The sequence below is a fragment of the Ornithorhynchus anatinus genome, chromosome 5 (genome assembly GCF_004115215.2).
Source record: "Ornithorhynchus anatinus isolate Pmale09 chromosome 5, mOrnAna1.pri.v4, whole genome shotgun sequence".
Lineage (NCBI taxonomy): Eukaryota > Metazoa > Chordata > Mammalia > Monotremata > Ornithorhynchidae > Ornithorhynchus > Ornithorhynchus anatinus.
Window position 1 is genome coordinate 32,315,551 of NC_041732.1, and position 25,653 is coordinate 32,341,203.

General features: G+C 58.2%; 2 protein-coding genes across 2 annotated transcripts; both read right to left on the reverse strand.

Moving 5' to 3' along the window:
* Positions 1-6,190: 6,190 nt before the first annotated feature.
* LOC114812185 (D(1B) dopamine receptor-like) lies at positions 6,191-7,921 on the reverse strand (the record flags this gene model as incomplete). The annotated part of the gene is made up of 2 exons (XM_029065924.1): positions 6,842-7,921; positions 6,191-6,217 (listed from the first exon to the last, which is right to left on the reverse strand). Coding segments are annotated over exons 1-2 (1,107 nt in total), but the record flags the coding sequence as incomplete, so codon positions are not given.
* A 6,030-nt stretch (positions 7,922-13,951) lies between these two features.
* Positions 13,952-25,391, reverse strand: CHMP7 (charged multivesicular body protein 7). Its single transcript, XM_029066241.2, is given in 12 exon segments — positions 13,952-15,376; positions 15,724-15,906; positions 16,942-17,002; positions 17,244-17,342; positions 17,894-18,013; positions 18,497-18,545; positions 19,218-19,351; positions 19,437-19,622; positions 20,621-20,647; positions 20,649-20,726; positions 20,728-20,790; positions 25,038-25,391. Coding segments are annotated over 12 exon segments (1,359 nt in total). The 5' UTR covers positions 25,344-25,391; the 3' UTR covers positions 13,952-15,323.
* Between the last annotated feature and the right edge of the window lie 262 nt (positions 25,392-25,653).

Here is a 25,653-nt window from a genome sequence, read left to right on the forward strand (position 1 = left end):
TAATCCCTATTTTACAGATGAGGAAACTGAGGCCCAGAGACGTGAAGTGAGTTGCCCAAGTTCAGAGAGCCGGAAAGGGGTAGAATCAGGACTGGAACCCAGGTCTCCTAGCTTTCCACTAGGCCATGCTGCAATCAGGGCAGATTTATTTAGCGATTCATCTATCACCCACACGTATCAATACTATCTAAAATAGAGAAGAGTGAAGAGGGCAGATTTTACAGAGCTGCCAGATCGCCCTTCCCTGGCCCTAGGGTGGCCGATGCGAGAAAAACACTAGCCAGTGACAGAGGAGCAAGAGAGGAAGGGAGACAGGTGTGGAAAGCAAGCCTAGCCGGTAAGAAGGGGTTTAATTTTCTAATTGTTCTTCACTGCCTAAAACCTGAGACGAAAGCTTTCTTTCCGCTGACGGTGGGAAGTCGTCGGTTCCCGGATCATGACCACAAAACGTCCGCCTCTCCCTCCTCTCTCCCGTGGCCCTGGGCTGTGCTACTGCGGCCTCCAAATTGGGGCTCTTGGTTGTGGGATGGTCTTTTTCGCCGGACCTGAGCTTGGTTGCCAATTTGATCGCCTTTTCTCCTGGTTTCTGAGCTCTAGATGTGAGTTGAATGAAGTTCTAACCTCACCCTCTTTCCATACTCTGTTAATTTCCTGTACCATTAAGGAGTTTGATGTGCATAGCAGTTGGGACCCAGAAAATGATCTTTGTGGACAGCCACACACTGGCTGACCCCTTTAGGGAAGCAGGGTGGCTCAGTGGAAAGAGCCCGGGCTTCGGAGTCAGAGGTCGTGGGTTCGACTCCGAGCTCTGCCACTCGTCAGCTGACTATGGGCAAGTCACTTCACTTCTCTGGGCCTCAGTTCCCTCATCTGTCAAATGGGGATTAACTGTGAGCCTCACGTGGGACCACCTGATGACCCTGTATCTACCCCAGCGCTTAGAACGGTGCTCTGCACATAGGAAGCGCTTAACAAATACCAACATTATTATGGACAATTTACCTTCCTAGGAAGCGTACCCATCTTGCCTTAATGACCCTACTGGTCCACAGGCGATGACGCTAAGCAATCGGGACCGGACTGGACCTCTGCCTGGTGACCTGGGACCTGCTGGGATTTCTATGTTCAAGCATTCATCTGCCGGGCTGTAAGACCCTTGAGGGCAGGGATCATTCTAGCGTGGCTCGGTGGAAAGAGCCCGGGCTTTGGAGTCAGAGGTCCTGGGTTCGAATGCCGGCTCCGCCACCTAGCTGTGTGACTGTGGGCAAGTCACTTCACTTCTCTGTGCCTCAGTTATCTGTAAAATGGGGATTAAGACTGTGAGCCCCACGTGGGACAACCTGATTCCCCTGTGTGTCTACCCCGTGCTTAGAACAGTGCCCTGCACATAGTAAGCGCTTAACAAATACCAGCATTATTATTATTACTGTTATATCTCCCAAGTGCTCTGCACAGAGCAAGCATTCTAGTGATAGATTAACTGATTGATTTGAAGTTCCCTCGTGCTGACTTGAGCCCTTATCCCTGGGCTGAGTATTTGGGGTGAGCCTTTTGGTGTCACAGTGGGTTTGGAAGTTTTCTTTCTCTCAGTATAACCAGTGACGCTTTCAAGCCTTTGGTTCTTTAGCACCGAGCTTCTCTGGGCTTCCAGAAGCCGAGGACTCACCTCCTCTTCATGAGCGCCGGACTTTGACCCAGCAAAACCTCAGACCCGCTCCTGCGCCGCCGCTGGTTCCCAGCGGTGGTTGAGTCCGTGCTCCAAAAATGTGACCGCGTGGTTGTCCACCCTTCCCGCCCTCCAGATCGCCTCCCAATCGATCAATCAATCGTATTTATTGAGCACTTACCGTGTGCAGAGCACTGTACTAAGCGCTTCCCCCATCTGTGGAAGCTCCAGCGGGAAAAGTCCCTCTTCTAGGAGTAAACTCACTGTGGGCAGGGAACACGTCTACCAACTCTGAAGCAGGGAGGCCTAGTAGATAGAGCACGGGCCTGGGAGTCGGGAGGACCTGGGTTCTAATCCCTGCTCCACCACTTGTCTGCTCGTGTGATCTGGGCAAGTGCCTCAGTTACCTCATCTGTAAAATGGGGATTAAGACTGTGAGCCCCATGTGGTTAACTTGTATCTACCTCACGCTCAGCACTGTGTCTTTGTACAGCACGTAGTAAGCGCTTAGCCAATGCCATTTTTTTTAAAAAAAAACACTCTCCTACTGGTATTCTTCCAAGTGCTTAATACGCTGCTCTGCGCACAGTAAGCGCTCAATAAATACCACCGGCTGATTGGTGGATTAGGAGTCAAACCTCCAGTCCACAACAACCTAAAGACCCCTCCCCACTCCGGCCCCACCCACCCCACCTATTTTCCGAACAGTGAAAACGTGTTCTGAGAGGCATCAACGCAGGAACTAATCGCTCAGACTGAAGGTGTAAACAATTACACTTAAAGCTGTAACGCAGGCCCAGCTGGAGCTTTTCAGGCACCGCTCACTGCCTTTGCCTGCCAAACCTGCACGGGGGGCAGAGGGTTCGGTGGCACTCACTGGCAAATATGAACAAGCTGAGGATGTTTGTGCTAAATTGTCTAGGGGCAGAACTTTGGGTTTTATTTTTCGGTTTATCCGCCTATTGCAGCAAGCAGTGATAAATTATCACACGGGGGCCCGAGACTGTGAAAAGACAAGGGAGCAGCTATCTCAGCAGAGCAGGTCAAGCAAACGTTGGGGCCAAGAGAGAGTGGGGCCTCAGAGGATGGGACTCTAAGGGGCTCTGCCCCTCTCCACCCCATCCCCACAACTTTTCCTGATCCCCCCTTTTGCCGTTAAAGCTGTTGTAAAAGACCACGACACCGAGAGAAGAGAGTAGGGAGGTAAGTGTGAAGACAGTTGGTTAGGAGTCACTGGTTAAGAGTTTTTGTTTTATGAGGCAAGAAATGGGAACCATCGGAGACTTTTGAGGAGGGGGGTGATGTGTTCCGAACTGCCTTTCAGACGTATGACCTGTGCGGCTGTGTAGGATGGATTGAAAGGGGGAGAGGCTTGATCAGCCGTCCAACCCTATTAAAGGAGTTTGCTCCTCTATTCCACACACCCAGCACCCTCTCATAGCCTGACGTGCTCGTTTGTCTTCCTCTCAGTTCCCACCCTTCAAGTCCTCCCTTTCCCCCACCCCCCCCCAGCTCTGATTACTTCGCATTATCATACAAATCGAAAGCGCTGAAGTCCCTGATTTCATAAGAGGCTTCCAGGCCCTTCAAGTGACTCTTAAACCCCCTGGAATCATCTCCCCGGATATGAGAGTCTCATGTCCTTCAGCACCTGAATCCCTTTGCCGATGACTCTGCTTGGCAAAGGCATAGGAGCCTCCTCCCGCAGCTCTCCGCCCAAAACACAGACCCAGTAGGGAAGCTAAGTCTCCGCTTCTCTCCCTGGTTGCCTATTCCATCCCCGGGCGCCTACCTCTACCTTCCCTACCTGCCTGGCCTATCTAAGCCCCTTCGCACACTGGTTTGTCCACCCGAAGGACTAACCTGGAGCTGACGACGGTCTGCAGATCTGAGATTCCTACTGCAGCTTTGGAGAGAAGCACAGCAGGCCAAGAGCAGAGCCAAGCATAGAACTCAGGTCTTCTGGGTTCCAGACCCGTGGTCTTTCCACTAATAATAATAATAATGTTGGTATTTGTTAAGCACTTACTATGTGCAGAAGCTCCATCTCTTGGGCGAGTACAGTAGAACTGGCAGATACGATCCCTGTGATATGATCCCTGTTCTAAGCACTGGGGTAGATACAGGGAAATCAGGTTGTCCCACGTGAGGCTCCCAGTTAATCTCAATTTTACAGATGAGGTAACTGAGGCACAGAGAAGTTAAGTGACTCGCCCACAGTCACCCAGCTGACAAGTGGCAGAGCCGGGACTTGAACCCATGACCTCTGACGCCCAAGCCCGGGCTCTTTCCACTGAGCCATGCCGCTTCTAGGCCGAGCTTTATCTATAACCCGTTCGATGAAGTTTGGAGAGAGGAAGGCAGTAGAGGAAAGTTGACAGAGACGGCCATTCCCACCCAAGACTCTGACCCCTGATCATTTATCTTGTCTCATTTTTCTACCAGCACTCCATCCCCTTGCAGTTTCTCCCTAACTTCCTTTCCAACAAAGCTCTGTAGCGATGGGACCTATTATTCCATCAGACTGCTATCCAGCCTCCTTATCCTCCTCCTTTTCCTTTTCCTCCTCTTCTTCCTCTGCCTCCTTATCCATGGAGCTACCCTGAGGTCTGCAGCCCATTCATAAATTCTATCTCCTACACCCCGCCCCCCCCAACACACACAGAGGACTGCGGATGGATCAATTAATCAATCAATCCGTGGTATCTATTGAGTTTTCTGTGTGCCGACCACTGTACTACGGGCTTGGAAGAGTAAAATATAACAGATGACCTCCCATCAACTTTTAAGTCCAACGAAGGCCAGGATATAGCAACAAGTGAGAAAAAGCAGTCCGGTGTGAAAGGGTAAGAGGATGCATCCCACCCTGAGTTCTGAATCTCATCCTCTCAAAAAGGGGCCGTTTTTGAGGGGGTGAAGGTGGTTGAGTCTAGGGCTTGATCCTGTAGACTATAAATTCATTGTGGGCAGAGAACCTAACTACCAACTCTGTTATACTGTACTCTCCCAAGCGCTTAACACCATCGATTGATCCTGTCATCCCATCCGTAGTCCTATGGATTCTCTTCAACCTCAGGGCCCATGCCCCTGCCTGCCGAAGCTGGTTTTGGCCTTTCCCTGGCCTCTGTCAGGCTGCCCTCCCCGCTGGAGACCCCTTACCACATCTCCCTTCTGGCCTGGAACTCCATCTCACTTTAAATCCAACAAATATAAAACCCACCTTCAAAGCCTTATAAAAGAAACCCGAATATGCCCTCATTCCCCTACTCTATTCACCCTCCCCTCCGCTTCACTTTTGCTCCCAGGTCTGTACACCTTAAGCACTTTTTACTCCCCCCACCCCTACAGCACTTATGTGCCTTTCCTTATACTCTGCCACTTCCCCAATCTAATTATTTTAATTTATTTTACTGCCTGACTTCCCCTACTGGATAGTCAGCTCCTAGATACGACAGGGATCATATCCGCCAGCTCAATTCTATTGTACTCGCCCAAGAGATGGAGCTTTTGCAATCGGTAAGCACTCAATAAATTCCATCGATCGACTGATTGAATGGATCACGAGGGCCACTTCCCATCAGGTCCTGTACCCGAGCAACAAGAGTGAGTGCCCAGATGGGAAGCCTGAAAGAGGAGTCCTGTCCATCTATTTTCTGAGAAAGGGGAGGAGGGGACCCTGGCTTCCCATCCCGAGCCCAAGGATAAGCAGCACGGCCTAGAGGATGGAGCGCTGGGAGTCAGAAAGACCTGGGTTCTAATCCCGGCTTCGCCACTTGTCCGCTCTGTACCCTTGGTCAGGTCACTTCACTTCTCTGTGCCTCAGTTGCCTCATCCGTAAAATGACGGTTAAGACTGTGAGCCCTAAGGGGGACAAGAATTGTGTCCAACCTGATTATCTCGTACCAACCCCAGCGCTTAGTACAGTGCCTCGGGCCTGGCACGTAGTAAGTGCTTAACAGACACCATAAAAAAAAGTTACCTCAGTTGGGACAAGTGAATACAGAAGCGCAGATCTGAACAACTGCTTCCCCTCCCCCCCCACCCCACCACCCGCCTTGACCTCCCAGAAAGAGGAAATGTGAAGCAAATTGACTGAAAAGAGCCGTATTTTGATCCTAGCTAAGAAAATCCAAAATTTAGACATATATACGACACACACACACATACACACGCTGACATCGGCGCAAGCTACGCACTAGAAAGTCCCACCACTAGATTGTAAGATTTTAAAGGGCAGGGGTAGTGTCTACCACTCTATTCTACTCTCCTAATCGCTTAGTACAGTGCTAGGCACACAGCCCAGGTTCAATAAATACCTTTGATTGATAGGGAAGATATTCATTCGATCGCATTTATTGAGCACCTACTATGTGCAGAGCACTGTACTAAGCGCTTGGAATGGACAAATCGGCAACAGATAGAGACGATCCCTGCCCAACGGCAGGCTCGCGGTCTAAATGGGGGAGACAGACAACAAAAAAGAACAAAACAAAACAAGTAATGTGGTGTAAATATCATCAAGATAAATGGAATCATAGATACGTACGCATCCTTAACAAAATAAATAGAGCAATAAATAATACGTGCAAGCATGCACAGTGCCGTGGGGAGGGGAAAGGGGAATGGGGAGGGGAGGAGGAGCAGAGGCCTCCTGGAGGAGGTGAGCTCTCAAGGAGGAGGTGAGCTCTTTGGAACACTAGAGGTTCATCGTGATGAGACTCAGGAGGTTTTTCACGCTCTTCGCCCCTCTCCTCCTCCCTCTGCCCTCCCCCCGACACGGTCAGCTTTGTCTCCCCTCTCCCCTCCACCCCAGTAGCGTCGGCAGCATCGGTCGTTAACCAGGCCGGAGGGGGCGGGTGGATAAACGCTCCGCCGTTCCACCACGCAGACGGCCCGTCGGGGGGGGAAGATGAGCCAGACGAGCCGAATCGGTCATTTCCAAGGGGCTCAGACACACAGTTTCAGTGGAATTTCCCCACGGACCCCCGACCGGTAGAGGCGACGAGGTCCCCCCGACCACCACCCCTTCCCACGACCCAGAGGGAGCCCTCTCTTCTGCGCTAAGCCGAGTCTCCGTCCCTCTTGCAGCTCGCCCCCCACTCACTCAAGCCCACCGGGGGCGAAGGGGGTGATCTTGTCCAGAGACAAGGCCGGGCGGTCCTCGGCCGCCGTCGCCGCCGGCTCCTTGGGGCGGGTCCCGGTGTCCCGGCGGTAGGACACCAGCTGGTCGCTCAAGTCGAGCGTCTCCACCGCGGCCCGGGAAGGACCGGCGCATGGGCCGCGGCCCAGGACGGAGGCGAAGGCCCGCCGGAACTCGCCATTGAAAGCGTAGACGACCGGGTTGAGGGCCGAGTTGGCCCAGCCGCACCACACGAAGACGCTGAAGGTGGTCTCGCTGACGCAGGGGGGTCGCCCCGCCGGGCCCAGAGGGCAGAAGGGTACCAGGCAGTTGAGGACGAAGAAAGGGAGCCAGCAGCCCACGAAGACCCCCACGATGACGGACAGGGTCTTCAGCACTTTGGTCTCCTTGCGCAAGGAGCTCCGAGGGGAGGAGAGAGTCGTGGGAAGGGGCGCCCCAAACGCACCGCCCCTCCCCAGCCCCCCGGCCCGCTCCAGGGCCGAGATCCTGCGCAGCTGGTGGTGGGCGATCCGGTAGATCCGGCCGTAGGTCACCACCATGACCACCACGGGGATGTAGAAGCTGACCAGCGAGGAGGACACGGCGTAGGTTCGGTTCAGGCTGGCGTCGCAGTTCTCGGCCCGGACGGTGCCGTTGGCGCCTTCGCCTCCCGCGGGGCGGAGCCGCTCGCCGGCCCGGTGCCAGCGTAGCCGGACGGGGATAAAGGAGATGAGGAGGGACAGCAGCCAGGCCACCCCAATGGTCGCCAGGGCCGCGGCCCGGGTCATCCGACGCTCGTACCGAAAGGGGCTGGAGATGGCCCAGTAACGGTCCAGGCTGATGAGGCAGAGGTGCAGGATGGAGGCCGTGGAGCACGTGATGTCGAAGGCCACCCAGACGTCGCAGAAGGCCCCGAAGGGCCAGTAGCCCGCGGCCTGGGCTGCCGCCCTCCAAGGCATCACCAGCAGGGCCACCAGGAGGTCCGAGACGGCCAGCGAGAAGACGAAGACGTTGGTCACCTTGGAGCGCAAGTGGCGGAAGCGCAGCACGGCGGCGCACACCAGGGCATTGCCCAGCAGCGTGGACAGGATGAGGAGGGAGAGGAGAGCAGTGGTCAGACCCCTCAGGGGGTCCATCCCCACCCCCTTCTCCCCACCCCCGTTCCTAGCGACCCCGCAGCGGGAGGCTGAGGAGGAGGAGGTGGAGGAGGAGGAGAGGAGGAGGAAGAGGAGCAGAAGGAGGAGGGGAAGGAAGAGGAGGGGAAGAAAATGAGGAGGAGGAGGAAGAGATGCAGAAGGAGGAGGGGAAGGAGAAGGGGAAGGAAAAGGAGGAGGAGGAGAAGAAGGAGAAAGGGGAGGAGGAAGCGGAGGAAGAAGAGGAGAAAGAAAATGAGGAGGAGGAGAAAAAAAGGGAGGAAGAAGAGGAGAAGAAAATGAGGAGGAGGAAAAAAGGGAGGAAGAAAAGGAGGAGGAAGAAAATGAGAAGGAGGAGAAGGAGAAGGGGAAGGAAGAGGAGGAGGAGGAGGGAAAAAGGGAGGAAGAAGAGGAGAAGAAAATGAGGAGGAGGAGGAGGAAAAAAGGGAGGAAGAAAAGGAGGAAGAAAATGAGGAGGGGGAAGAGGAGGAAGAAGTGGAGGAGGGAGAAAATGAGGAGGAGGAGGAGAACGAGGAGGGGGAGGAGAAGGAGGAGGAGGAAGAGAAGGAGAAAGAGGAAGAAGAGGAGAAGGAGGAGGAGAGGGAGAGGAGAAGAAGGAGGAGAGGAGGGGCGGCTGGAGGGGTCCTCGGTGGTTCCTTCCCAGCCCGAGTTGTCCTCGTACATTCCCGCGGGCAGCCCGCGGCTCCCAGTGACAGCCGCCAGCGGCCGCCCCGATTCGGGATCGTCCCGATCCCGATCCCGATCCCGATCCCGATCCCAGAGAGAACTCGCCGCTCTCTCCTCCGAGGCTGGAGGCAGTAGCCGTCCCCAGGAGCCGCTGCTTCCTCCTTCTCCTCCTCTTCTCCTTCCACTCCCTCTCTCTCCCCCCTCACTCCTCCTGCTCCTCCTCCTCCTCCTTCTCCTCCAGCTATATACAGAAGTGCTTTGGGGCTGGGAGGGGGGAAGAATAAAGGGAGCAAGTCAGGGTGATGCAGAAGAGAGTGGGAGAGGAGGAGAAGTGGGGCTTAGGGGAGATGCAGAAGAGGGTGGGAGATGAGGAAAAGTGGGGCTTGGTCTGGGAAGGCCTCTCGGAAGAAAAATGCCTTCATGGAGGCGCTGAAGCCGGGGAAAGTGGGGGTCTGTCAGATCAGGGGAGGGAGGGCTTCCAGGCCGGAGGCCGGACGTGGACGACGGAGAGACAATGTCCGTCCCCCCCGCTAGACTGTAAAATTCTGGCGCGCGGGGATCACGTCCGCTAATTCTACTGTACTCTCCCAAGCAGTTGGCACGGTACCGTGCCCGCGAAAGGTGTTCGATGAATACTATCGATCCATCCAACGATCCGATTAGACTTCAGACATTCTAGTGGTGTTTCTCAGCGACGCACACGGATGTACGACCCATTTCGGTGGCGGGGCCGAACCGGCGTCGCCAAGAACGAGGTGCTCCGTGGCACGGATTAACACCGGGGCGATTTTCCCTATGGCTTAAGCATCCCACTCACCGCCACGGCGGCTCTGTCCCTTTCCTTTCTTTATGCTATTTCTCTCCATATTCCAGGAAAGGCTCGTGGAAGAAAGTAACTTGGCAAAGTAACAAGACATTAAAGAGCGTCTGATCCTTCTAAGAAAGTGCTCTGCGGATGCTTAGTGCTGTAGTAATTGTAGAAATCTGGGGACCGGTCTTTTTATTTTTCCCTCGTATTGGTTAAGCGCTTACCACGTGCCAGCCACCGTACTAAGTGCTGGGGTGCGCACAAGCTAATCAGGTTGAACACAGTCCATGTCCCATATCTGGGAGTCAGAAGTTCGTGGGTTCTAATCCCAGTTCTGCCAGTTGTCGGCTGTGTGACCTTGGGCAGATCGCTTCGCTTCTCTGTGCCTCATCTGTAAAGGGAGGTTTGAGACCGAGCACTGGGACCGTGAGCCCCGCGTGGGACAGGGGATGTGTCCGACCCGAGTTGCTCGTATCCACCCCGGCGCTTAGTACCGTGCTTGGCACTTACCTCGTAAGCGCTTAACAAATACCATAATCATTATTACATGGGACTCGGTCCTAATCCCCGGTTTACGGGTGGGATAACCGAGGCACTGAGAAGTTAAGTGACTTGCCCAAGCTTACAGAGCAGATAAGTGGCAGTAATGGGATTAGAACCCACATCCTTCTGACTCCCAGACCCCTGCTTTATCCTCTATAATAATAATAATAATGTTGGTATTTGTTAAGCGCTTACTATGTGCCGAGCACTGTTCTAAGCGCTGGGGTAGACACAGGGGAAGCAGGTTGTCCCACGTGGGGCTCACAGTCTTCATCCCCATTTTACAGATGAGGGAACTGAGGCACAGAGAAGTTAAGTGACTTGCCCACAGTCACACAGCTGACAGGTGGCAGAGCTGGGATTCGAACTCATGAGCCCTGACTCCAAAGCCCGTGCTCTTTCCACTGCGCCACGCTGCTTCTCTAAGCCACGCTGCTTCTCCGCAGGGCCTTGCGGTTTGGGGTTTAGCCCCTCTGGGGCAATCGTAATAATATTTGTTAAGTGCCTACTATGTGCCAAACATTGTTCTAAGGGCTGGGATGGAAGGCTTAGGGACAGTGAGGACTCCGTTGAGCAGTCAGATAGAAAAGGCCTGGGCTGCTGTTGAACACAGAGCGTCCTAGGTTACCATCAGGCTGTCTAGGTTACGGTTTGGATACGCGGACAGATGACTTGGAGGTGAAACAGACTGCATCTTAATAAAATTGCCTCTGTGAGTGCCCATTTATATAGTTAGAGTCCCCTCAAACTAATAATAATGTTATTTGTTAAGCGCTTACTATGTGCAGAGCACTGCTCTAAGCGCCGGGGTAGATAGAGGGTCATCAGGTTGTCCCACATGAGGCTCACAGTCTTTAATCCCCATTTTACGGATGAGGGAACTGAGGCCCAGAGAAGTAAAGCGACTTGCCCACAGTCACACAGCTGACAAGCGGCGGAGCGGGGATTCGAACCCGTGACCTCTGACTCTCAAGCCCGGGCTCTTTCTCTCTATAAAGCAGGGCTTTGAGAAGCAGCACGGTGTAGCGGGTAGAACGTGGGCCTAGGAGTCAGAAGGTTATGGGTTTTAACGGGTGGGCCGGGGATGTGTCCGACCCGCGTTGCTCGTATCCACCCCGGCGCTTAGTACGGTGCCTGGCACTTACCTCGTAAGCGCTTAACAAATACCACGGTTATTATTATATGGGACTCGGTCCTTATCCCCGGTTTACAGATGGGATAACCGAGGCGCAGAGAAGTTCAGTGACTTGCCCAAGGTTACAGAGCAGATTAAGTGGCAGAACTGGGATCAGAACCCACATCCTTCTGACTCCCAGACCCCAGAGTACAGTGCCTGGCACTGTACTAAGTACTTAACGAATACCACGATTATTATTTTGTCTCCTGGACTTACGTTATAGAATCTCCATGACTTGGCTGGTCTATCGTACTAAAAATCACCGTACTTCACGCAACCCTTCGGTGACTAGTAGAAACTGAAGAGTCTGTTGTGATGTTCTGAATCTTTGAATCCCCTTCAGCCGGTATAAATGAGATGGTCTATTCTAGTTCTACGCGACGCGATTGCACTTCAGAAATCGAGAAAAACTTACGAGACCTTCGTAAGATAAAAACGACCCGAAAACAGTAATCATCACCCGCCCTTGGGTAGTGTTTCTGTAGAGCCACAGCAGGGAGTCAGAAAAATACGGGGGGGGGAATCTCTAAAAAAGGAAAAAAGTGTGCGTGTGTCGTGCGTGTCTTTGACCGTCCTAGCTTCCCCGTGATTGTTTTGATTGCCAGCTTCCTTTTTTTTTTTTTTATCTCTCACCGTTAATCTCTCTGACTTGATCGTTTTCTCCTTTGCTTGCTTTGATTGCATTTCCACTTGGGCACAGAAGTGCAGTGACCTCTCTCCTGAGATATTCGACCGAGCAAAATTACAAGACGCTTCGGCTTGACGAAAGCGGATGCGTCTTTTAACGTTTACGATCCACATGTAATAATGTTGGTATCGGTTAAGCGCTTACTATGTGCAGGGCACTGTTCTTAGCACTGGGGGAGATACAGGGTCATCAGGTTGCCCCACATGGGGCTCACAGTGAATCCCCATTTTACAGATGAGGTAACTGAGGCACCGAGAAGTGAAGTGGCTTGCCCACAGTCACCCGGCTGACGAGTGGCAGAGCCGGGATTCGAACCCATGACTTCTGACTCCAAAGCCCGGGCTCTTTCCACTGAGCCACGCTGCACATATCCCCGTTAGAGGCCAGAAAAGAGGCCCAGGGTGAAAAGAGAAGAAATGGGAGAGATGAGGCCACCTCTGGAGTGGACAGTAGGGGAGACCATGTCAGAGAAATAAATAAAATAAATTGTGGCATTTGTTAAGCGCTTACTCTGTGCAAAGCACTGTTCTAAGCGCTGGGGGACACAAGGTGATCAGGTTGTCCCGCGTGGGGCTCCCAGTTTTAATCCTCATTCTACAGACGAGGTAACTGAGGCACAGAGAAGTTAAGTGACTTGCCCAAGGTCTCACAGCTGACGAGGGGCGGAGCCGGGATTAGCACCCGTGACATCTGACTCCCAAGGCCGCGCTCTTTCCACTGAGCCACGCCGCTTCTCTGGAGAGCCAGGTTTCAGTAATAGAGAAGCAATAGTAATAGAGAGCCCGGGCTCGGGAGTCAGAGGTCATGGGTTCGAATCCCGGCTCCGCCACTTGGCAGCGGTGTGACTGTGGGCAAGTCACTTCGCTTCTCTGGGCCTCAGTTCCCTCAACTGTAAAATGGGGATGAAGACCGTGAGCCCCACGAGGGACAACCTGATCCCCTTGTATTCCCCCCAGCGCTTAGAACAGTACTTTACACGTAGTTAGAGCTTACTAAACGCCAACATTAAATGAAAATACCAACATTAACGGCGAGGCGGAGGAGTGACCGAGACAGGAACAGATAAAGGAGGAAGGGGAGCTTCCCCACGATGGAGCGGGGGTTCCACAGGCCACACTTAGCAGCAGCCGTGGAGCGGGCGAGGGAGGGGACAGCGTGAGGGGCGAGGGTCGGACGGGAGCGAGGCGATGCCGGAGCAGGGGGAGAGGAACGAAGGGCCGCGGGGGAGGGAGGACGAGGGGCGGCACGGGGGCAGAGGGATTCCAGGGATGGGGCGGGGAGGAAAGCTGGGAGTGACGGAAGGGAGAGAGATGAGCTGGGAGGACTGGAATGGGCAGACGGGAGCGGGGTGGGGCACTGAAGGGTCACGGTGGGGTCGGCGAGGTAAACCACAGCAATTCCAATTTAATAAAGGCCAGCAATAACTACCGCTGCTTAGCCCCGGGACAGGACCGAGCGCCATTAGCAAACACAGGCATCGCGGGCGGCAGGAGCTGTTTGCTCCTGAGGCAACGAGGTGGAACCCAGTAAGAAGCGGAACGGCCCCAGGAGATGACAAACCGGGTCCCGCCACCAGCTCCCTGGATCTGGGGCCTCTGCCGGGTGTATCGGGGCGCCGTTCGGAAAGCGCGCCAGGGAGCCGACGAGGGCGGCAGCGGCAAGAAGCTACCTGGGCCAGAACAGCAGCTAACGGAGCTTCGACCTCAGCGGACGCCCCCCATGTGACGACGGGGGAGACGGATGCATCAGGGTCGGGAGAGGGGGCGGTCCGCTGACTCCAGAGTTTCTAAGTGCCCGCGCGGCGTAGTACTCGGCTGGCGGCGCGTGAAATTGAAAACTCTGCCCCTCGCCTCAAGGAGCCGACAACCTAAGGGAGGCTGGAGCGAGGAAGGGTCGGTCATGGAGACGCTTCAGGGAAAACCCTGAGAGCAGTCTCCAGCAGCCCCGAGCCTTCTAGGACTCTAGAGAAGGAAGACTCCTGCCTTCCAGAATAGGATCAGTGAGATGAAGGTTTACGTCCATACTCGCACTCCTCCGTGATACACGCCTCCAGCTAAACAACCCGGGCTGGGGGAAGGTAGGGGATAGAGGACACTGGAAAGATCAAACCGAAAATGACGAGGCATAAACTAGGATCTTCATTTTTTTTTTAATTATACACCGGATAGAAAAGAAAAAAAAAAAAAGTCAGTGATCGTTTCTCTTCACCCCAACTCTTCCGTTGACCAGGCAGCGAAGGAGAGAAATCCGGCAGATTTCCCCTCCTGCCCCGGAGCGGACTCTGCCCCCTCCCCCTTCCTCTCGCGTCCTGAGGCCCCGCGGCGGGTGGGATAAAGGTGAAAATCTTCAGGAAAGGATCCTTGTGCTTTCGCGGCCTAAGTGGCAACGTGGCAGTCGTCTTCCCGGTACTCGCTCGTTCGGACCCCGACCCGACCCCGGCTCCAGCCCGACGGATTAACCGAGGGGCGGAGGCGGGAACGCGGGGGCCAGGTGGGGCTCCAGCGGGCAGCGGACGTGGTGATCGACCGGGGGGGGGGGGGGGGGAGGGAAGCGGAGGCCGACGCCGGTATTTCAGCCGGCCCCGGCAACCCTGCCTCTATTGCACTGGCTGGCCCAGCTCCCCCGCTGGAGCAGAGGCCTCCAAGGGGAGATGCTTTTGAAATCTAAGCAACGAACTTTCCCTCGCCGAGCGTCAGCTGGCCGGTTTAACCCCAGAGGCGGCGGGAAAGCACTTCACGGCGACGAGGGGAACGCGCGAAGCGACGTCGGCCTTCCCGGGACCCTAAAGCTCCCCGTCTCGAAGGCCGAGCGGTCCTCTCCCCACGGCGAGGGGGGAGAGATGAGGCGGCAGCAGTCGCGTCCGCTGAGCGGGCCGGGCCCGGGAGAGCCACTCCACTGGGTGCGGTGACACCACGGAGGAAGACGGAGGAAACGCGGGCAACCGCCTTCCCCTCGGCCCCCCGAAGTGACGGCGGCGACATCCCACGAGCACGACCCGGCCGAGGCCCGCCGCTCCCCCTCGGCCGAAACCCGGGCGGGGCGGCGCGAAGACGCCCGACGGAGCTCGGGGCCCCGGGCGTCGGCGAGACCGACGCCTCGAGCCTCCGAGGCGAAAACCCGTCTTCCATCCGGAAAGGCCGCGGGTCTCTTACCTCGGCTGGCCGGGGACCGGCTCCTCACGGGAGTCGGTGGGTGAAGACAAACCTAAGTGGCCAGTGGCAAGGCCTGCAAGGCTATATGGGACAATAAGTCAAACACAGACAGTATAGATTGCGGCACTAGAAAGATGAGCAGACGGAGAGGTCCGCGACACCGGCCAGGAGCAGGGCTTTCGGAGCGTCGCTTCCTGAAACGACTTCCGTCCCGGAGCAAGTGGCGGCCGCGGCCGCTGCGACCGAGCAGTCTCTTCCCTCCAAAATTCTGGAGAGTTTCTTTTTTAAATAAATATGTACACACACACATACGCATGGGTCTCTCATTCACTGAGGGTCCTGGGAGGGCATTAGAGAGTCGGTTCCAGGAACCTCTTGGGTGACGGGCTGCTTGGCACCAAATCTGCAGAGGAAACAGGAGAGACAGAGCGCGAGAAGGGGGGAGGGGGGGGGAGGAGAGGGGGAGAAAGAGAGAGAAGGGGGAGAGAAAGAGAGGTAAGAGACTGGAGGGAAGAGGGAGTTCGTCCCCATCTCGCGCCCCTAAAGCAACGGTGGGGCGCATCCAGCTAGCTCTGCCCCCTCTTGTCCCCCAGCCACTACTCTGGATGCCTCTGAACCGTTCCCCTTCCCCCCTCCCCAGCCCGCCCTCCCAATCGGGGGCTCCCCCATATCTTCGACGGAAGCCCCCCTAAGAGGATTCACACAGCCAGGAGCCAAGCTGCCCCCGCCCCCGCAGTCACGGCGCCGCACCTCCCCCCTGCAGGGACAGCTCCTCCAGCTCGGCTTCCAACTCGGCGTCGGAGATGTTGGGGAGAGGCAGGGCGGCAGGGGGAAGCGGCTTGTGGGGGACGTCGGGCAGGTCCGGGGGTTCTTTGGTGGCGTCCTGGAGGAGGAGGATGTCCAGTTCCTTCTCCAATTCTTCACTGTCAGTATCTAGATGGGGAAGAGGGTGGGAGTACAAACCCATCCCCGGGAAAGCCGGGACCCCAGGACGCCGCCTCCCAAGCCCCGACGACGACAGCAGCGGTAATAATACCGTGCTGTCTGTCAAACGCTTACCACGTGTCAGACGCCGGGCTCGGCGCCGATACAAGATGATCGGGACCCACATGGGGGCTCACATTCTCAGTAGGAGCGAGCACGGGATCCCCGTTTTGCAGATGAGGCAACCGAGGCACAGAGGTGACTCGACTACAGAGCAGGTAAGTGGCAGAGCCACGATCAGAACCCGGGTGCTCTGACTCCCAGGCCCGGGCTCTTTCCGCTAAGACGCGCCGCTTTCCCTCTCAGTAAGGGAGGGAAGAGGCGGTGGCATTCCGCGGAACACGCTTCCCACGTGGCGCCTCGAGCCCTGGGAGGGGAATTCCCGCTCTCTGAATCCCGGGGCTCTCTCAGCCCGGCAGAGTGGCACAGCTCCAGAGACTTGGCCCTGCTCTCCCTCCGAAGTGAATCTGGGAATAAGCGATGACGGGGGACCTAGCAGAGACAGAGGAAGCTCCCTGAGATGACCGCTTTTGGGCTTCTGGGGCTCAGCTCTCCGGCAGTAACCTCTAACTCCTGCGCTGCAAAGATCTAGAAGGGCAGGACAGTGTGGCCTGGTGGAGAGAACAAGGGCGAAGGAGTCAGAGGACCTAGGTTCTAATCCCAGCTCTGCCATCTCTCTGCTGGGTGACCTCGGGCGAGTCACTTAAGGTAACTGCGCCTCAGTTGCCTCATCTGTCAGACGGGGATTTAAGACTGGGGTCTGGGCCCCTACCTGATTCCCCGCTATCTACCCTAGTGCTTAGAACAGCGCCCGACAAGCGGTAAGCGCTTGACGGACACCATCACTGTCATTCTTATTCGCAGGACCAGCTCTGCTGCTGCCGCCGCTGCTGCTGCAAGGGAAGGGCGTGAGGGAAGAATCCGACCGATCGACCGAGCGGAGGGAGGAGGGCCAAGTGAGCAAGTGTGTCTTCCGGCACTCACCCAAGCCGTTGATTCCCACTCCTGCCAGGGTTTGCACCACTTCGTCCTGGGTGTCGCACAGCTGTTGAGGGAAAAGGACAAGGCCTGTGCACGCCGCGGGAGCCCCAAGCTCCGCGATGGTGATCACGGCAGCTCCGGCTCCGGACCGACCTCCGGGTCCGGAGAGCGGGGAGGGCAGGGAGCTGGCAGGGTAGGGGTGGGACGGGACCCGGGGGGATCTCTAGGAACAGGACGCCAGGCCCCGGGACGGTTTTTGGTTTTTTGTTTTTTTTTACAGTCCTCGTTCCACCCCCTCCGCGTACCTCTTGAATCTGATCCACCAGGCTCTCCGCCTTCTCCACGGTGACGTCTCTCATAGACAGTTTCAGCGCTCCCACGCCGGCCTGATAGGCGTTGAAAACCTGACCGAGATCAAGCAGAGACGTTTCGGCGCCCCCGCCCGATACCCGGGGAACAATCCCTCCGATCGAGGGTATTTCCCGAGCGCAGAGCGCTGTCCTAAACGCTCGGGAGAGTACGACACAAGTAGCGGACACGTTCCCTACCCGTAACGGGTTTACGGTCTAGAGGAGCAGACGGGCGCTAATACGAATAAATAATCGATAACATATAATTTAAAGATATGTACGTAAGCGCCGTGGTGGGGGCAAATATCAGATGTCCGTCTACGGAGGGGGAGGGGGCTCCGGCCGAAGGGGAGGACCTGGGAAAGGGGTCGGCGGCGAGGCAGACGAGATCGGGGCACTAGATCTTTCTGGTTCCGACTACCCTTCTACCCCAAGCCCGACACCCTAACCGGGCATAGGGGGAGAGAGAGAGAGAGAGAGAAGATTCGGAAGAGAACGGAGGAATGTGGCTCGGCTAGCGGCGGAGAAGGAGCCGGCGGTGGTAGGGAGAAAAGAGGGGCGAGGGGAGGAGCGGAGCTGAAACGGGCCGCGGAGGAACGCATCACCATCTGATCTGTCTGGGACGCGTAGATCCGATCCAGGATTCCTTGAACTGTGTCCAGCTTGGCATGCAACGCCTCGATGCGCTTCTCTGTCCGCTGCTTGGACTTTAGACACCTCAGCGCCTAAACAACGGAGGACCAGAACCGCAGCCTGATGCTCACGATGTGGCACGAGGACCAGGGGAGAGAGAGCCTCTACGATAGATCGGTGGTGTTTACTGAGCGCCTACTGGGCGCAGAGCTCTGTGCTAAGCATCTGGAAGCATCCAACAGATGGCAAAGACAAGTTCCTGGCATTCAAGGGGCTCACGATTAACGATATTTACGGAGCTCTTACTGCGCGCAGGGAACGGTACTGACCACGTGGGAGAGTCCAGTGAGTGGGGAGTCACGCCCCCGCCCTCAAGTCTACAACGTAACAGGGGTCGGGGTGATGGGCAAACCCAAATTATTTGCAAAGAGCAGGGGCAGAAGAGAGAACCGAGAACTAAGCCTCCCGTTCCTAAATTGCCAAAGGGGCCCGACTGAGCTCGTTCCTCGCGAGCGGGCGAGACGTCTCCTCCCATCTCCAGGGCAGCGCATCCGATTCAGGGCCTGAGAACTCACCAACTGCTTCTTCCCGGCTCGGCAGGCCTGTCGGGCATCTTCCTTACACCTGTGAGACAGACGGCCGGGGTAAGGGGACCCACCGGAGGGAGAACGTGGGAGCGTGCGAGATAATCATAATAATAATGATAATTATGGTATTTGTTAAGCGCTCACTACGTGCCAGGCACCGTACCAAGTCCCCGCCCCACGTGGGGCTCACAGTCTCAATCCTCACTGTACGGAGGAGGTAACTGAGGCCCAGAGAAGTCAAGTGATCTGCCTAAGGTCGCCCGGCAGGCAAGTGGAGGATCCGGGATTAGGACCCGTGACCTCCTGAGAGCCCATGCTCTATCCACTGTATCACGACGCTTCTCCTGGGTGGAGCCCCGCGGGCTCAGGCCACCGCGCGAAGGCCAGGGTGCCTCAGGTACCTTCACCCGCCCCGGGCCAGGGCCCCCGACGCTAATCGCAATAATACCGATATTCTTTATTAAGCCCTTACTACTACTGGGGGAGACACGAGCTAATCAGGTCGGACACAGGCCCGTTCCATACGGGGCCCAGAGGCTTAATCCCCATTCGACAGTTGAGGTAACTGAGGCCCAGAGAACCGAAGTCACTCGCCCGAGGTGGCACAGAGCAGACAGGTGGCGGAGGCAGGATCAGAAGCCAGGCCACACGGCGAGGACTCGCCCAGCACCGGGGAGGTTCTCACTTGAGCACCGGGGCAAAGGGTTACCTCTCGGCTTCCTGGGACAAGGACTCCACTTTGCGTGACAGCAGCCGCTCGCTCTGCATCAGCTGATACACCCCCACGTCCACATCGTTTACCGGGGAGACCTTGGCATGCAGACCGCGGGCGAACTTCACAATCTGCGGGAGACGAGAGTGTGATCGCCGCCCCTGCCCTCGCCCCCTCCCCGAATCCGGGCGGGTTCCCCCCCCCCCCCCTTCATACCTTCTCGCCGTTCTGTTCCAGGACGGTGACTCTCTTCTCCTTCTGCAGCTGGAGCAGCAGCAGATAGAAAGTCCTCTCATCCGGACAGGAACTTGCACAGAGCGTGCTCAGCTCGGACAGGGCCACCACGGGGTGGGAGGAGAGCGGGGAGTTCTGATACAGACGATACGCCTCCTCTGCCTTCTCCTGCCGGGAGACAAGGGGCACGCTTACGGGCCCTGAGCTCGGTCTTGGCAACCGGCGAGCCGCCCAGGCTGAAGGATGCGGGTCCCGGGATGCGGCAGGCGGGGGGATGGGCCCGGTAAAGATCCGCCGTGACTTCTGGGTGAGCCGTTTAACACGGTTCAGAGAACTCGGCGGAAAATTCTGCCCGAGGTCAGCCCGAGGTAGCTACACCCGTGGTGACAATAAAGGGCGAGGGGTACGTCGACCACCGGGCCTCTTCCCTGACCTAGAAAATGGGAGTGGACCGTTCTTAGGGCTTTCCACGGAGGTCGGGGGAACACAGTAAAATACCGTCGGTGGACGCATCCCCTGCCCCGAACAAGCTCACGGTCTAAGGGCGAGACGGACACGAATATCGGCAAACTACGGATACGCACGTGAGCGCTGGGGGGCCGAGGGGGGACGGCGAATGAAAGGTACAGATCCAAGCGCCACGACGGGGCGGAAGGGAGTGGGGGGACAGGAAAGGAGGACCTAGGGAAAGCCTTCGATAACGTCGAGGAGAAGAATCCAATATTTTGTTTGCAAAGACTTTCAAAGGCTTCCGAAAGCGCGAAATAAACGGGATGAGGCCGTCGGCTTCCGCGAGGAGCCAACCCGAGGAGCCCCACCCATCCCCGTGACGCGTGTGACTGGGCGTCCTGTCCTCGGACAACGTGGTGGTGACTCCTCGGATTCATCTTTAATCCACTCAACCCTCATCCTCAAACAAGGGCGTTCTGAGGAATAAGAGGAAGTTCGGGTCACGAGGGAACCAAACTCCGGGGCATCCTAAGAGACCCACCCCGATACGAAGACGGGCTCCCCCCCCCCCCGCCCCCACGCCCGCGCGCGCAGACACGCCCCCGCAGTCGACGGCTCCGGCGCCACGTAAAAACACCCCGACGACGCCGGGTCTCAAGGCCGCCGAACGTCCGCGGCCCCCCCCGGCCCCCGTCGCTCCGCTCCCTCGCACCCACCTTAAGCAGCTCCACGGCCACCAGGACCCTCCTCTTGCGGGGGACCCTTGTTGTCCCCCAGTATCATTGACAGAGTCCACTTGAGGGGCTTCAGCAGGAAGACCCCCCACCCCCCAGGAGATCCAGCTGCTGTCCACGCTCGCCATGAAGTCAGACTCCCGCTGCACACTCTCCCCGGCTAAGGAAAGAGAAGGAAGCGGGCACGTCAGCGACGCCCGGCGGGGCCGCGGCCCTCGAGCTCCCCGAGCGTTGTCCTCGCCTGCCGGAGACGCAGACGGTCCCTTAAATACCAAAAGGGACCGCCCCCCGGGGTTCTGAGGGAACGTCTCGTTGAAATTCACGGCCCCCGGAGCTTCCCGCGCTCGGCCGGACGGCGAGGATCGCCGCGCTCGTGGGGAGGAGACGCGCGCGCTTCCGTTACGTCGCGCTCTCCGGAGCTCTTTCTCCAGTCGCCTGCCCGGAGTAAGCGCTCGGTAAGCACCGACGGCTGACGGGCCGGTGGGGCGACCCACCCGCTTCGCGATCACGGGCGGAGGTTAAGAACAGCGGAGTCTCTGAGGTGCCCGCCGCGTGCCGAACACTGAACCGACACTAGGGTAGACGAAGATGACCGGGGTGGGCGTAGCCCTAGCGGAAGAGGCACTAGAACCCAGGTCCTCCGCCTCCCGGGGCCCACGCTCTCTCCCCCGGGCGGCACCGCTCCTGAGCGTGGAGGGGGCGGACGGAGAGCTCCCGCTGAATCGGTCCGGGACGATCAAGGAGATGTTGGAGTCAGCTTTCTCTCCGCGTTGGCTTCCCCGGCTCGGGTCATCCCGCTTTGGCGGAATGAACGGAAACACTTTCCCGCCGCAGACCCCTGCCCGGCCGAGCAAAGATCTTTCATAAAGTCAGGGGCGACGCAATCGGCATCGCCTCTGGGGGAAGGCTCGGGGGAGGCGGCGGATTGGAGATTTTTCGATCCCCAAGACAACCTTCCTTCTAGGTTTCCCAGCAGTCCAGCGCCGAGGACGATGAAGATAATGATAAGAGTGGCATTTACTCAGCATTTACCAGGTCCCGGGCTTCGCCTCTGTGACACCGGACCCTCCCAAGCGCTCGGCACAGTAATCCGCGCGCGGCAGACGCTCGATAAACACGACCGATTGACTATATCGAGTGCCGGGGTGAGAAGCAGATCGGTCGCTCCCTTGCCCGCATCTGGCGCTCGGGGGGGGGAGGGAGAACAAGTATTCATTCCCCACTGTAGAGATGAGGAAACCGAGGCTCGAAGAGGCTAAGTGATCTGCCCCAGGTCACACAGCAGGCCTACGGCAGAGTCGGAATTAGAGAAGCGGCGTGGCTCTGTGGAAAGGGCAGGGGCTTTGGAGTCAGGGGCCATGGGTTCGAATCCCGGCTCGGCCACTTGGCAGCCGGGTGGCTTTGGGCGAGTCACTTAACTTCTCGGTGCCTCGGTGACCTCATCTGTAAAACGGGGATTAAGACCGTGAGCCCTACGTGGGACAACCCGATTCCCTCGTGTGTACCCCAGCGCTCAGAACAGCGCTCGGCACATAGTGAGGGCTTACAAATACCCAACATTATCGTTATTATTATTATTATTAACCCGAGTCCCTCGATTCCCAAGTCGCCGCCCTTTCCATCGGTCCACTCGGCCGAGACCCGGAAAGCCCATTCCGGCCCGAATGCCGAAAACGGGCCCATCTCTGCGGGAAAACCTACTCTCCACCGGCCTTCCACACGCGCTCTCCGTCCTCTCGCGGTCCGCGGGCCACTCAGCCCCCCTCTCGACGCTCCCACCCTCCGCTCCGCAATCCCATCGCGGACGGCGAGTCCGGCCGGGGCCCGTCCGCTCCCCCGCACGCGGGGACCCGCCTGTCTGCGGGAAGCCGTCAATCCGCGGGGACGGGGAACGCGTCCGGCCTCATCATCTCGCATCTACCCCGGTCCTCAGCCCAGAGCCCGGCCCGTAATAATAATGTTGGCACTTGTTGAGCGCTTACTACGTGCACAGCACCGTTCTAAGCGCCGGGGGAGACACGGGGGTCATCGGGTGGTCCCACGTGAGGCTCGCCAGCTCCACCCCCGTTTTCCGGACGAGGTCACCGAGGCGCAGAGGAGTGAAGCGACTCGCCCGCAGTCCCACAGCTGACGAGGGGCCGGGATTCGAACCCATGACCGCCGGCCCCCCGAGCCACGCCGGCACGCCAATCGCTCGCATTTACCGGGCGCTTCCCGCGTGCAGGGCGCTGTACGAAGAGCCCGGGAGAGTACCGTATACGAGCTGGGAGGCGTGTTCAGCGGGGCTCGGTGGAAGGAGCCCGGGCCGGGGAGTCACAGGTCGCGGGATCGGATCCCGGCTCCGCCCCTCGCCGGCCGGGTGACCGTGGGCAAGTCGCTTCCCTTCTCCGGGCCTCGGTCACCTCATCTGTAAAACGGGGATGAAGACCGTGAGCCCGATGAGGGACGACCTGATCACCCTGTAAGCCCCCGGCGCCGGGAACGGTGCTTGGCACATAGTAAGCGCTTAACACACGACGTTATCATCATATTCCCCGCCCCCCACGGGCTTCCAGGCTAGAGGCGCGTAGTAAGTGCTCATAAAACCCCTTCTCCGGGGGCCTTCCGCCCCCCCGGATCTGCGTCCCGGGAGTTCTGGGTCCCCCCCCCATCAAGTCAGCCCCATCCATCCTCCCGCCCCGGCGGCGTTCTCCCTCGATCGATCGATCCTATCTACTGAGCGCCCGCCGCGCGCCTGGGAGACCACGATACGACGGACCCGGCCGACGCCCCCCGGGCCCACGACGACCTGCCGGTCTCGAGGGGGGAGCCTCGGTTTCCTACGGCCCTTCTACGCGTTCGCCAGCATCGACTGAGCGCTTACTACGTGCGGAGCGCTGGACTAAGCGCTCGGGAGGCGCGATTCTACCGGGAAGCAGCGCGGGCCTGGGAGTCGGAGGGCGCCGGTTCCAATCCCGGCCCCGCCACGTCTAACGCGAGACCCTGGCCGAGTCGCGTCCTCCGCGCCTCGGTTTCCTCACCTGCCCAATGGGGATCGAGACCGTGAGCCCTAAGTGGGACAGGGGCCGTGTCCGATCCGACTCTCGCGTAGAGAGGCAGCGGGGCGCAGCGGAAAGAGCCCGGGCTTGGGAGTCGGAGGTCGTGGGTTCGAATCCCGGCTCTGCCGCTTGTCAGCCGAGGGACCGAGTCACTTCACTTCTCTGGGCCCCGGTTCCCTCATCTGGAAAACGGGGATGAACCGGGAGCCTCCCGTGGGACGACCCGATGACCCCGTATCTCCCCCGGCGCTTACAACGGCGCTCTGCACGTAGTAAGCGCTTAATACCAACATTATGATGATTATTATTTCCTACGCCAGCGTCTACACCAGTGCTTGGCACGCGGTAAGCGCTTGGCAGCGAAGCGGCGGGGCTCAGTGGAAAGAGCCCGGGCTTGAGAGTCGGAGGACGTGGGTTCTGCTCCCGCCTCCGCCGCGGGACCCTGGGCAAGCCGCTTGACTCCCCCGGGCCTCGGTGACCTCATCTGCAAAACCTGTTGCCCGACTGGACGTTCCCGGCGCTTAATACAGCGCTCTGCGTAGTAAGCGCTCGGTAGATACTGCTGAATGAACGCTCCGCCCACAGAAAGCGCTCAGTCCATACGGATGAACGCTCCGCACGTGGCGCTCAGGAAATAGTACTGAACGAGTGAATGCTCTGCACACAGTAAGCGCTCAGTCCATACTCCCGAATGAATGACTGCTGTGCCCCTAGGAAGCGCTCAGTCCATACTCCCGAACGAATGAATGCTGCGCCCTTAGGAAGCGCTCAGTCCATGCGAATGAGTGCTGTGCACATAGTCAGCGCTCAGTACAGTCCCGAATGAATGCTCCGCGCATCGTAAGCGCTCAGGACATGCTACTAAATGAACGAATGAGTGCTGTGCCCACAATAAGCGCTCAGTCCATACTCCCGCTGCCCACAGGAAGCGCTCAGTCCATACTCCCGAATGACTGCTCTGCCTTAAGTAAGCGCTCAGGACATGCTACTAAATGAATGACTTGCTCTGTACACAGTAAGCGCTCAGTACATACTCCTGAATGCTCTGCGCATAGTCAGCGCTCGGGACGTGAATGAATGAGTGCTGTGCCCACAGCAGGCGCTCGGTCCCCTACTCCCGAACGCATGAACGAGTGCCGTGCCCACGGTAAGCGCTCAGTCCATACGAATGACTGCTGTGCCCACAGGAGGCGCTCAGTACATACTCCCGAACGAATGCTCTGCGCACAGTCAGCGCCCGGGACGCGAATGCATGAGTGCTGTGCGCACGGTCGGGGCTGGGGCCACGCTCCCGAAGGAGCGAAGGGGGGGGGGTGGGTCCAGGGGCGTCTCCCCCGGCCCGGACAGGTGATGGGGAGGACGCCTCACCGCAGCAGGTCCTGCAGCACGGTGGCCAAGCCGAGCGGGACGCTGCCCTTGCGCTGGAAGGCTTCCTGCAGGTCGCGCAGGCGCAGACGCACCGCCCCCTGGCGGCGGCTGCGGCTCAGCACCAGCGGCGCCCAGAAGCCCATTTTGCTGTCCCAGTCGGTGCTGTTGACCTCGCGGCTCCTCTTGAAGGCGGAGAAGAGGAAGGACATGCGCTCTTCGTCCTCCTCCCATTCCGGGGGCAGCAGCCCCGCCGGCTCCCCCGCCGCCGGCACCTCGGCCTCCCGTCCCGGGGACCACATCGGCACCCCCGGCCCCGCTCCGCTCCCCACCCAGCGCCGGCGCCCCCGATCCCCTCCCGGCTTCCGTTCCCCCGCCGCCGCCCCTTCCTCCTCGCGCGGCGCCAAATTCGGCGCGGGCGCCCCCACGGCGCAGGCGCCCGGCTGCCCCGCTGCCCCGCTCGCAGGGGGGGGGCGCGAAAAGAGTCCCGGGGAGCCGCACCGCGCCTGCGCCGCCCGCCTTTGTGGGGGGGAAGGCGCCCGTCCGCGCCTGCGCGGCGGCGGGAGGGAGCCGGAAGGGGCGTCCGCACCATAGAGTTTTGCGGAGGGCGAT